General features: G+C 50.7%; 1 protein-coding gene across 1 annotated transcript in view; it reads left to right on the top strand.

Annotated features, from left to right (window-relative positions):
• The window catches only part of RPS6KA1 (ribosomal protein S6 kinase A1), a 46,896-nt gene that overhangs the window by 1,947 nt on the left and 31,903 nt on the right, over positions 1 to 13,046 (top strand). Inside the window, exon 2 of the mRNA XM_035904015.1 lies at positions 6,388 to 6,432. Coding sequence (XP_035759908.1) covers positions 6,388 to 6,432 — 45 coding nt within the window. The remainder of the gene's footprint in view (positions 1 to 6,387; positions 6,433 to 13,046) is intronic.

Genomic DNA, 13,046 nt, shown 5'->3' with positions numbered 1-13,046 from the left:
TGCCTCCGGGGCTCGGTGTGTGCACGGTGGGGAGCGCCGGGGGCTGCTTGGCTCCGCTGCTGCCCTTGCACGCTTTGATTATCTGGGGAGCATGAGCAGCATGCTCCTAAATCTCCTCCCACACAGAGAGGAAAACGGTCCCCGCAGGAGGCCCGGGGAATAAATGTCTTAGATTTGGGGTCTTTCTCCTCTAGGCTTCCTCGCTATCTGCCACCCCAGCCGCAGCTGCTCTCGCGGGCCTGCGTCTCAAACTCCAATCGCAGTCCTGTGTCACTTTGCTGGATGTCTGCTCTTCCCTCCTGCTTTGCTGTTTTCCCTCTGATTAAGACCTTCAAGCCAGATGTGTGGGACGGTGCTCAGCATCTGTCCACATCTGCAGGCTTGCATCACAGCCATTTCAGGATAAAGGGACAGCTTGTAGCAGTTTTCACCCGTTGCAGAGCAGCCAGCTGAGGCACTGTGCTCTGGCACTCCTTAGTTAAACATCTTCTCGTCCAAATTGGAACTACCAGCTCTCCTGGAGAAACCAGAGGGATGGTGGGGATTTTATCCAGGTGTTTACTCAGACCTTGGTGCTTTCACATCATTTTGGCCGGATTCGATGTTGTCGTGCTCCTCTATCGTGCCTAGGGATGTTGCGATGGTTAATCGGTCAGATTTGCTTTTTCCTATTTAAAATTGCCTCTTAAGACATATCTGCTTTGAGCGGAGGCAGCGTTTCACCGTCGCTGCAATGACAGCAGGGAGGTCTGCTGGTGATCAGAGGTGAGGTTGCCTAATTTTCATCTGCCAGATACAGCATGGCTTCTTCTGGAGACCCCCCGGCGCAGGTGGGGTGCTGTGTGGAGGGTCTGCTCGTGCTGTGGGTGCCAAAGAGCTGGCACAAAGGTGCAGGGGGCTAAGAGCATCTGCTCTGAAGCACGGCTTGAGTCGTGCGGATAGGTTTGTGCTCGAAGGTGGGAGAGGAGGGATGTCCTGCGGTGACTCGATCGTGATTCCTGAAGCTAAGTTGTGTGCCCAGAGCCAGGGTGTGGGTTATTGCTGGGAGACAGGACTTTTTATTTGTGGTTTCTCTTCCTCAGTAGGAGGGTAGCCTGGAAAGCCAGAAAACGCAACTAGAGTTGTAGTGGGAGGAAACTAACGCCAGTGCCCAGGGCAGTGAACGCCGTGGGCGAGATTCATTTACTACTTAATCCCAGGTCTCCCAGGTGCCAGGCAGGCACTGTGTCAGCATCACGGGATCTCTTTTGAGCGGAAACAGCTGGGGGGTCCGGTGTATTTGTCAGCCCGAGTCAGCTGTGAAGATCATGGCAAGCAGCAAGGACTGTTTTCCCCATTGCATTAGTAACGGGTGTGTTAATTGTAAACTGAAACCGGAGGGCCTGCCTCTGGCTTCTGAGCTATCCCCTTCCCCCATCTCACCTTGGCCAGAGCTCTAGGTCAGGGTCAGGAGCCGCTTGCAGGTGCTCTTGGTGCCAGATCAGTCTTTCTGCAAGTGATCACAAGTGGGACGTTAGCAATGTAGCTCCCTTTGTTTTGAGGCGAGCAGGTATGTGCACTTGAGTCCAGTGAGGAAAATAATACGGATGTTCTTCACCTCTAAACCTGGCTGCCATTGCCTGGGCGAGATGTTAGAGGGTTCCATGAGATCCAGGAGCATATCTGCGAACAGCCGGAGAGGGACTAGGGCTTGGGGAGAAGTTTTGTACCTTGTGAGGTTAAATTTGCCAAGAGCAGGAGCCCAAGGAGAAACTTCTCACCACTCCTGGGCAAGGTGGCACCAATGAGAAACCAAGGAGACTTTTCTGGAACACCAGTTACGTAAATTGCCCTGGGATCGCTGCCATCCAGGTTAGAATCCAGCTTCCTCCAACCTTTGCTTACTGAGTCATGGAGCAGAGGTGCTGTCACCCCACTGGTGGAGGCATCAGTCCTATTGTTCAGGGATTTGGGGTTTTTCCACTGTGCTCCAGGAGCATTGGCTGTCTGCTGCTGGGGACGAGTCATGGCTGGTGCCCCTTGTTCCAGCTGGTGCCCACCAGGGCTCAGCCTGGAGCCGTGCCGGGGAAGTGCGTGGAAGTGGGCAGCAGCAGGAGCTTGAACTGATCCGCTGCAGGATACAAGTCCTGCTGTCCTGGGGACAGCTTCATAATACTTCGTAATACTTCTTCCTTTCTCCCCCCTGCCCCGTTCTCTCTGCTGCTTGCATTATTCAGAATATTGCTTATGTAGTAGAAAAATCTGGCTGGGGCAGAGTACAAGCGATAGAGAGAGGAGCTGAATGACTTCATCACCATAGCGATGGATACTGTCATCAGGGCTATGCTTTTCTTTAAACTCTTGTCTCGTTACCCAAACACACGGCAACACAGCTGACGTGGGATTACGCCAAACCCAACCACTTCAAGCTAATTATTTTTGCCTGTATATGTGTATCATCCTTTGAGCAGGAACTATTCATGAATAACTCTCTTTTTCAAGCATCTTAGCTGAACAATGCATAAAGCAATGATCAAAAGATAGGGGAGGAAGCCGAGCAACTTTTGTCTCTGATACGCCTGGTGCATAGACTCCTCTGTTTGGGCTACGTGAGTTCTTTTGGAGATCTTTATTTTTGCAGACTCATTTCCTTTCTCTGAACTGCAATATGCAAGATCCATAAATTCCACTTAATAATAAAATGCCTCGTTCTTGTGTCAAACTAGCAAAAGCAATGGGATGAAGGGTTTCTTCCCTCATTCCTTCCTGCTTGGATGCTTCACGATTCATCAAAGTTGGGTGAAAGAGCATCTTTGGGTATTTGGGACCCTTGTTATGTTGTATATGGGCATCTCAAAAGTGACTAGTCAAAACCTAGAGGTCCAGAAATAGCAGCAGGCTGCTTTTCTAAGCAGAGCTGTCGATAATCCGGGATGACTTGTGCTGATGGTGCTAACTATAGAACGCAGCCCTTGATGGCAGCAGGAGCGGGCATGGTCTCACACAGTCCTGGCAGGGGTGAGACTCGCCCAGGTTTCAGATCAGAGCCGCACTTTCCTGTTCTGTAAATTGCTCCCTGTGCCGCAGATTATGTGGAATTAAAGGGATTTAAAATACAAGATGTCCTAAGATAAATATCTCCCAAGTTCAACCAGGCTGGCAGTTGTGTAACCGAATGCATTTGTTTTCCAGGATACTTTTCTGGGTGCTATTAAGAAAACTTGTGAGAGCAGCATGTGTGCAGAAGGGCTTTTGCATTACCTCTCGGGCAGTTTTAGCTGTTGCTCGCCCGGAGGTGCCCTCACTGCCCAGCTGCCGCTCCACGTGCCCATCAGATTAGCTCTGTAATCCCCATTTCCACTCACCGTGGAGCAGTGCTGGCTTGGGAAGCTGCAGGGACAGGCTGCTGGCCCCCAGTGAGGCTGATGCCCCTGCCTTCTTGGTAGCCCAAAGCCCTGCTCGCCCACCACCTGCATCAGCTCCTTACTGCCCTGAGCACCCAGGGGAAGGAACTGTGCCTCCCTCCTGCAGCAGGTATTGACTGGCTGCTGCCTGCGGGGAGATCTTCAGGGTTGCTCTCGGAGTAGGACATTCGGGAGGCTCCTTTCCAACCCCAAGAACAATGTGCTGTAAGGGGCTTTCTGGCATGGAGGCAAGCACATGCACTCGCTAACACGCCATGCCTGCTGTGCAGGAATAAAGCATTTTAAAGAGACAAATCTCAAACCAAGAAACCCACAAACTATTTCAACTTTACTTACGACGCGGTGAATGGCCGCATTTTATCTCTGGAGGTGATGAGTCTGTAGCTCTGAGTGTGTTTCCATCTTGGACGCTTACAAATGGCTCTTGAATTCCATATGAGGGAATAAGGACTGGGTTTGTGCTGGGGTAGAACAAAAGCACTTGGCTCTAAATACTGCAATTCTCTCCTTACACATCTGCCTTATGTCAGCTTGAGAAAGTGACTGTTTCACCAGGAGCTTCATCCCTCTAAGACTGTGAACTTACACGCCTAGGAAACCTCCCTGGCAAGGACACCGTTCTCTTTCTTTCCACATCCCTTCCATCCCCAGGTAGAATGGATTTCTGTCAAGAGCAGTGTGTAGGACAAGTGTTCCTCAGGGTAGGGAGCTGACGAAATGCAGCGCTCGAAAGGTCTGGCAGGTGCCGAGGTAGCACCCGGTGTCTCCTGGCTTATCCTTGAAGTTGAAGGGTTGGACAGACCCTGCATTCACTCACCACATGCTAGTCTTCCCAGAGGAATAAAAAAGCATGTCCCATGCATCAACTCGCCCCTCTCCCGACACGTGCCTTGTAGATCTGTTCTCCAGACTGTGCGCCAGGCACTGCTTCCCTCTGTCTGACACGGAAATTTTACTTCTTAAGCTGTTTTAGACATAAACAGCTCTCCCTGAGCTATGGTTTTGATTAGCAGTGAGATATGAATTGTTGATCAGTGACAGCTGAGCCAGTAAACATAAGCGTGTTTCCAAGTCTGGTTATCTTGAGCGCAGCATCTCCCCCCTCTTTGCAGAGGCTATACATAAACACAAAATCTTACTTCACTTCTTAGCTATTCTTTGTGCTAATGGCACCAAGAGCTCCGTGTACACATCAGGGCAACGTTCCTCTGGAAGAACTTGGCTTGCATGGTAGTGCTATTGCTTTTTTCGGTCATTGTCTGAAAACGCTTAGGAACTTAAGCCCAGTTTAAGTTGGTACTAAGGTGACTTGTGGAGCTCAGAGTGGATCCATAGAAATGTAAATACTGCAGGGCCAGCGTCCAGCCAAGAGGCAGGTCTTCTCCCCAGCGATTTGGTGGTAACTCCACGTTGTGGTAGGACTAAGCTGTTCTGCGAGGTGCTGCAGGCAGCACAGTTTGGGCTGAGATGGGAGTGAAGAGACCTAAAAAAATATATATGGATATATGGAGGATCTGGACTATTGTCTGTGGATCTGAATTATCCAAAAACTAAACTTCTGCTTAAATGTAGCTCTTTGGCATTACCCCTTTTATTGTGAGCTAGCCATGAGTTAGCCAAGCAGTTTAAAACCAGCAGTGATGGCCTCCTATGGGAAGCAGAAGAGTGTGAACCTGGAAGCATCCATTGAATGTTGTAGAAAGCGAGTGCAGCATTAGAGGGAGGTTTTCTCAGCGGCCCCAAAGCTCTCTCAGGATCAACAATTGTAAGTTTTGCTTTGTATTAAAAGGAAGCAAGTTAAATTTGGCCCAAGAAGGAGAAGGGGATAGTGTAGTCCTAAGGCAGATGTCAGGTTGATGTCCCCTTGCTTCTCCAGGGAGGGAGCTAGCTTTGTTTCTGTTAGATTCCTGAAAGACTCTAAAACCCAGGAATTCAACTAAGAATCTGAGGTTGAAATACCGTTGCATCGCACCTCTTCTCTTGGGCCATAACATCTGAAGAGAAGTGAATAAATTTGCCTTGTTCTTTCAAAGAAAGGACTTCCATGAATTTTTGGAGTTTGAGACTGTAGTGCAAATAGACGTCAAAGCAAAATCTTCTTGCCCTTGTTTTTCTCCGCAGTCTGCAGAAAACCTTTTGTACCTGCTTATCCTGCTCTGAGTATCTACATCTAATTAAATCCCACACGCTTTTGCTCTTGCTGGCTTCTCCAGGCACGGTGCTGTGCTGAACCTGATACGTCTTTGGTTCAGCACTTGGTGTGACCGGCCGATGCTCCTTCAGGCGATTCGGGTCACCTGCTGTGACTTTGGACAGAGTTCCAGCAGCAGGAGCTGGGCTTGCAAGCCAGAGGAGGCCTGGAGCCAAGCAGGTGGTGCGGATTTCCAGCAGCTGTATCGGCCGCGATAGGATAATAAATAACTGATAAACATTCGTATGAAAGCCAGTGTCATGGCAAAATGGCTATTTAACTGCACTCTAGCACTGCTTTCCCATCTTCACCTGATCTCCCCTGCTTGCTTCTTCCCGTAGCCCCAGAGAAGCAGGGGCAGGGGAAGCCACAAGGTGGGTGCAGGAGGGCTGGGATGGTGCAGCTGCACGGCTGCGTCTCTAGAGCAGTTTCTGCAGCTCGTGGTGCTGAGGGTGAGACTCCTGTACCCACCACCCCAGGGATCCACGCCTGAGGAGGGCAGGGGCACTGTCCGCCCCACAAGCGATGGTATATAGGGAGCCCTGATTTCAGCTGGGGGGAGTGTGGAGAGTCTTTGAACAAGAGCCCTTTTTTTTTTTTTTAGTAAGTTTTTTTTCCTTGGCAGAGAGTGTCCCCTTGGTGTATGGGGAGTGTTCAACCATCTTGTCCTATGTCTGAAGGTGGCATCATCCCCTGTTTGTCCTGCATGAAAGGCTCTCAAAGTTTGTAAGGGGCTGTAAGGAGCGGTCCCGTGCCTGGTGTGTGCTAATGGCAGGTTCTCTTCCTTTGCAGAATGGGCAGGCTGCTACAGAAGAAGGTGGGAATCCTCCATCCAAGGTAAAAATACTCTGGGGTTACATCTTAAAGTCATCCCTCTGAGCTGCGTGGGGGGTGTGAGCTGACTTGGGGAATGGGTTGGGGACAGCTATTTTTAAATCCTGTAAGCTGCTGCTTTGTAATCTGGATGAGTGCATGTGGGAGCGTAAGGGACTGGAGTAGGGGAAGAGAAAAGATAAACCCTCTTTCTTCCCGTCCCTTTGGTCATCCAAACGTATCTGGAAAGTTTCCCAAAGGGCCACCTCAGTCCAGCACACAGGAGATGGATCGGAGGCCGTAGGAGAAGGCTAGAAGCGAGAATCCCTGGGGTGTTTCAGTGCCAGGTTTACATCCTTCTCTATGTTGTGATCTTGCCAGAAGAGCCATCAAATACAAGAGTTTTTGATGGTTTTGGCATAGCTGCCCTTGCTGAGCGCCTGATATTTGTTTATTCCTTTGCTTTGGTGGGGCTGGAAAAAGCTCCACTTCTGTCAAGTTGCCCTCTGCATCCCCATTAGCATCAGCAGGGAATGGTAGAGGGAACTGAGCTTCTGTCTTCCATGGTTTGGGCAAGGGTCTTAATCTGCTAGGCCTTCTTCAGCAACCTGAAGCTCTTCCTGCTCCACGCATGATCAGTGTGATGTTGAAGGACTTGATTTCTCTGATGCGAGCCCTCTCCAAGTGTGAGACCAAGGACCGATGTTGTTAGCATGGGTATTTCCTAATTGTGCCCATACTTCTCTGTCCTGCAGGACGCTGTGCAGGTTAGGAAAGCCGTATCATGCCAAGCCTTTCAGGAGTTCCTTTTCTGATATGTACATGCTATAACCGTGAAGAATTACACTACATGTTTGGCTTGGGAGACCTTGCCGAACAGGCTGTCAAGAGTTTGCCCTGTGCCTTACCCTCAGCGAGTGCCCTGTAGCAATTTCTCTCTCTGAATCATCATCCGTGCTAAAGCCCACGGGGGCTTATTGTGTTGTTTCCCCAGTTGGTCACAGTTGTATTTTTAGTAAAAGAAATTTAAACCTAAAAAACAATTGTCTGCTTTGCAGCCAGTTCTTTTCCAGGAACTTATGCTGGACTAGCATTGCCATTGCATCTCAGCTACCTGTTCTGCATTTCTGTCCCAGTTGCTGGACTGGCACTTTTCCAGTGGCCTGCAAGAAATCTGGCGTGGGGTCAGATGAACTTGGGTCAATGAGACTGTGTGTTTCCCTCCCCCAAGAATAGTGGTTTTATGGTTCTTCACTGTGCCTGCATCTCTGGCATGGGAAAAAAAAAAATCTGTCTCTCCTGGTTGGATTCCAGCTGGGCTTCTAAGACTTTAGACTTTGCCTCTTTCATCTTCAAACGCTTGGCTGAACTGCCCTCCCGTAAAAGCCACTGAAGGATGTTGCTTTAAAAATAATTGAAGATTTTTTTTCTTTGAAGGACATCACTGGGCCAAATCCTGGCTGATTCTATCTGTAGATGCAGCCCCACAGAAAGATCATGTGATAGAGGCCAAAAAGCACTTGGGGGTGTTTGCTGCTCTGGGTCTGTCCCTCTGTGGGACATGAACGGGAAGTCCACATTGCAGCTGGGATGCTGGAGCAGAGCGGCAGGCAAGTTGTCCAACATCCCACAGCAGGGAAACCACAAGGGCCCTGTGCAACGTGCAGGTGCCCTGCTTTCCACTTTTCCAAGGCACAGTGGCCAAAATCCCTGTGAGCGGTGTCTGATGATCCCATTTTCAGTAACTTTTGAACACGTGAAGCCCTGCTATGTGCTCCTGAAATAACCTCTGTTGTGTTTTCCAAGTTTGTACAAGGTATGTTTGCTACCAGCACAGACAAATGAAATCCCTCCTATAAACACATACGTTCAACCTCAGGGCAAACTCTGGCACTCTGAGCCAGCTGTGACGCTGCAGATGGGGGCAGCAGGCAGCACGCTCAATATCTTTGTATTTTTCTGTTCATCTGGGGGTAGACGCCAGCAGCAGCTTCTGGCACTGGCTCTGCCTACAACAAGGACTAAGGAAGGAGAAGTAAGCGGCAGTAAGCACCTGAGGTTGGCTATTCTCAAACTAAAGGTTGCTCAGGATCCCTCCCATGCCCTTCTGTTCCAGCTGAGTGTGGAGAGCCGTGGGGGAAAGAGGCACCTTTATTCTAGGTTTGTACTTGCTATCCTTTTGCAGCTAACTCTGCGATCTCTTCTAAAAATAGCCTGAAGCAGCGACAGCGGCGATTACTCAACACCCACGCAGAAGTGCCATCCCTCCCCCTGTCCCCGTAAGTAGGCTGCTGCCAGAAGTACAATCGTTATTTGCCTGGGCAATAACCAAAGCCACTTTGCAAAGGAGGAAATCCAAGAGTTCCTCAAAAGAGTTGGGAACTTTGCAGCTGGTAGCGCGAGGCTGATGCAGTCTAATGCCTCCGTCATCATCTCACCCTGCTGTCGTTGCACATTAGGGTCTTTGGGCATGAAATGCAATGAAATGGTCACTGCAGAGGTAGTGAGGGGATGTTTTGGGCCAGGCTGGCTGTGGTCTGGTACTTTCTAGCTGCCTTTGTAGCTCCAGCTTAGCTTCCTACCGAGGACAGCTGGTGCGTTTCACAACTTCTTGTGGCTTTTGCTCCTTTTCCCACCTTTCAAGAACAATTGTGGTACACAAGTCCCTGCAAGCATCGCGCCTCGGTGTCTTTTATCTGAGTATCTTGGAAATGCCTGCAAGGTCCTACAGGTTGGGCAGAGAGCTGTCTGGAGCATCTGCCTCCCTCTGCATGGTCACAGGGAAAGGGGCCTGGGTCTGCAGTCAGGGCCATCCCAACAGCATTCCAGCTCTGTGGCTGTAAGGAATTCCAAGCTGAACCCTGTCCTGACAGCGAGCGCAATCCTAGATTGCTCAAGCCCAAATCCTTGCTTATCGGGATGTTCCCAGTGTGTCCCTACTGTAAGAGCTAGCAATCTGCCAGGCGCTCCTGGCCACATCCCTAAAACCAAATTACTGATCCAACGCTATATTGAACGGGAGCTGTTGGCAAAGATAGGTACAAGGATGGCTTTTTGGTTTTTCTCTCCTCTTTGGCGGTGGTGTTTGACCTGTTTAAATTTGCTGTTGGCTTTAGGATAGCAGCAGTGCAGTTGGTGCAGGGTTTCAGTGCAACGTCTGCAGGATGCTGGACGGAAGGGCTGCTCTTTAGCATTCGTGTTGGTGGTAGAGGAGCAGGACTGCTGATTACGGAGCAGAATTGCTGTCCTGATATCCTCTGCCTTTCAGGGCTTGGGGCTTGCTTGCTTCCCGTTCTACCTGTTTGCTTTGACACAGCCTGGGCTGACACCGAGAGAAGCATCTCCTGTGACAGCCTTGGGTTCACCTCAGCTGCGTCTCTGCTCTGGTCAGAAGCAGAACGAGTGCTTTCTTGCCTTGCTCTTAAAAGCTGCTTTGCCCCAGGGGGTAAGCGGCAGCACTGTGCCTTGGTCTCTAGGTACTGAACCTCATTCTCTTCTGTGTTCTTTAGGTTTTAATTGTCAGGTAGGCTGAAGATTGGTCCTTGTTCAGCTGGGGAACGGCAACAGAGGACTTGAATTCAGTGGAAAAATGGAACCTCTCATAATTGGGGTTTTACAGCCTGCTCTGCAGCCGGCTTGGCTGAGAGGTGAGCCTGTGCTCCCTGAAGGTGCCAAGTGTGAGGAATTATGCAAGAAAGTACAACACCCAATTAGTGAAATCACTTCATAATGAAGAGCAGAGGAGTGGATTTGCAGTGCTGAGTGTGCCCACTCTCTCTCTGGAGGTAACGCTGGTGCGGGCTGGGAGCGCTGATCGTCTTGTTCTTGGGTGACAATCACAGTGTGCAGTGAAAACTGGGGAAGTGAATAAGTAACCTCTTCCAGCTCTGCTTTGCACCATAAAAGAGACCTTTGAGACTGGAGCGAGGGCTTGCACTGCTGTGCACACCAGGCATGAGGTGCCCCACCTGCTTAGGCTGGGTCTTGCTGTTAGGCAGCAAACCGCAGTGGGTTGCAGTAAAGGGGAAAACAGGGCTCTGTCCCAGGTCTGTGTAGCTCCTGCTGATTTATCCTCATGTCCTGACAAAGTAAAGCTTGCAGAAAGATCTGCCCCCACAGTATCAAGTGGGAAGCTGAAAGCAGGAGACCTGGGCATGGACATTTCTGGCCAGAGAAATACCTGCGTCGCCAGTGTTAGCATTAGTTTGTGTCGTTCTGGGTGAAACGCCCTGTTACAACACTTCAGTGTCAACAAGGTGCAGTTGCAGTCTCAACCCTGTACTGTAAATCTTTAGGATGAATTGGAGGAAGGAGGGTTGTAGCCATCTACCTGTGATAGCTGAGAGATTCTGCAGATTCTGAGGCTGCTCAGTGCCGGTCCTCTGTGTGGTTCAATAGCAGCAGTCTGCTGCTGGAAATAAGGCTGGTTCTTATTTTTGCTAAACTCCTTATGTACCTGCCGAGGTACTCGAGCCCAGCTCTTTGCTCGTGCCTGCAAACTCAGTGTAGCTGGAGAAGCTTTCCTGCAGGCTGGACTTCACTGCTGGCGAGGAATCCTGCTCTGATGTGGGAAATTTTCATGCTCCTCCAGCAGGATGTAAGAGAGGAAGGCTTTGTGCTGCTCCATCACGGCATACTGCGTTAGTGCTTGCTCATAGCTCTGCTTTCCGACGGTACGACTCTCTCCTTCACCCAGACTTTGCGCTGTGTGCCTTGCTGTAGGCTTGGCTGGCTGGCAGAACGTCCATGGACGGTTGTCCTGGCTTCTCTGGAGCTGCATCACTAAGTGAGTGGTTGGAAGGGAAACTTGAAGCACCTTTTCACAGTGGGGGAGGAAGAAGGAGTCATCCGAGACCTGCTGGCCACCGAAGAGCAAGTCCTGCGTGCCCACCTAGTGCCCAGGTGATGGAGAGCTCTCCCTGCGCAGTCTGCACGCTGCCAGCGCTGCACATGAACTCCAGCTCCAGGCTGAGTGCAAACCTTGTTGACAGAAGACATGTCCGGTGGTTTGATCCTCATCACTACTGGACACCACTCTAATCACGGCCTCTTAACATGAAGGGTTTTAAAACAAACAAGTGAAATGCTCTGCTTTGAAACAGGCCTGGTGTGTTTGCACAGCTGCTGCTGTTTTCTCCGAGAACTGGAAAGCTATTGAACGTGGGAAGAGACAGGTACCTCAGCAAACGTCTTCTCTGCCCACTGCCCCTCTTCTTTCGCTTCCAGCCTCTTGGCCAAGAGCGCTCTGGCTGGTCTGGTTCCCCCGGGCTGTGCAGGATCTGGGATAACCTGATGGGAGCAGAACATCTCGAGTGTGGCACAGTGCTGCCTGGAAATCTGCGTTCCCCTCTGCACCGCAGGGACGGGCTGCAGCTATTGCTCCTCTCTTTAACGCGAGGCTTTTTCAGCCTGTCAGCGGTAAAGCTCTTGGTTTAAACTGGCTGCTCCGTCTTGTCAGTTGAAGTAATCAAGTGGGTTTGTTTTTAATGTAATGCCTGACAGCTGCCTGGCTTGTTCCTGCCAGAGCATTTACTCTTCATCCTTGGCAAGGCCGGGCTATGGTTAACAGCAAGCTTCTGAGCTCTTAAAAGAAAATAACAAATAAATGCCTGTTCAAGGAGCAGAGTCTCTGATGAGCTGCAGACTCTAATGAATAATTGAAGAGGGGTCAGTTTACAGGACTTGCACACGAGGAATGCAGCGGAGTCTGCAGAGCTGGCAAGCAGCGCTCAAACAGCCCTCACGCACGGCACGCCGACCCATCAAAACTACTCTGGTTTCTTCTCTTCCATTTCCATCCCCCTCGTGGGTTAATAGAAACTGCCTCAAGCTCTGTCTGCAGAAAGCCTCTTTTATTGGGGAAAAAAAACCTAAACCAACAACTTTTACTGTGTGCTGTACCTGGAGGAAGCCTGTGTCATCCATCTCCCCATTAGAGTTAAAGGAGATCCGGAGCCTGCAGCAAAGCAAGGGATCCCCCTGCCAGCCCCTCCTCGGCCAGGCTTCTCCTGCTGTTTGAGCTGGGGGGGCAGAGGGCATGGGATTGCTGAAGTCAAGTTCTTTGTGGACCCAGGAGGAAGCGTGAGCAAGGCCAGAGCTCTGCCGACGCTTCCCCGGAGGGATGGAGGAGTTGTGGGCTCCTCTCTGTGATTGAGGGAAAGGTAGATGGAGATGGGCCGCAGGGGATGGGGTGGTGGCAGCTCCCTCTGTGCCAGGGACAGCAGCAGAGGGCTGGCACCGAAGAGGACCCTGAAAGAGCTCAAACTGAAGAACTTATTCATGTTTGATTTTTTTAAAGAGGTCAGAGCAGACTTGGGTCTCTGGCGCATGCCACCCCAGCAACTGGCAGCTCTGAGTCCCCTTGGCTGGGTTTGTTGGGGTTCACTGGCTCCACAGCTGGCTCAGATGCTGAGCTGGGACTCCCCCTGCACACGCAAGCAGCCTCTCTGAAGCTCCTGCAGCTTTACAAGCCTCAGCTTAGAAGCTGAAGCCTAGTTTTGACACGAGTAACAAATTCCTTCCATAGCTCCAGGTGAAGCTGCAACAACTTTTCTCCCCCCGGTTGTACTGTGCTGCCTGCTAGGGGCTGCCACAGAGCTGGGGGAGGCTGGGGACCGTCCGGGGGGGAATAGGCCCAG

This window comes from Egretta garzetta, unplaced genomic scaffold (genome assembly GCF_000687185.1).
Source record: "Egretta garzetta isolate BGI_Z169 unplaced genomic scaffold, ASM68718v1 scaffold101, whole genome shotgun sequence".
NCBI lineage: Eukaryota > Metazoa > Chordata > Aves > Pelecaniformes > Ardeidae > Egretta > Egretta garzetta.
This window is presented reverse-complemented; position numbering and strand designations above follow the sequence as displayed.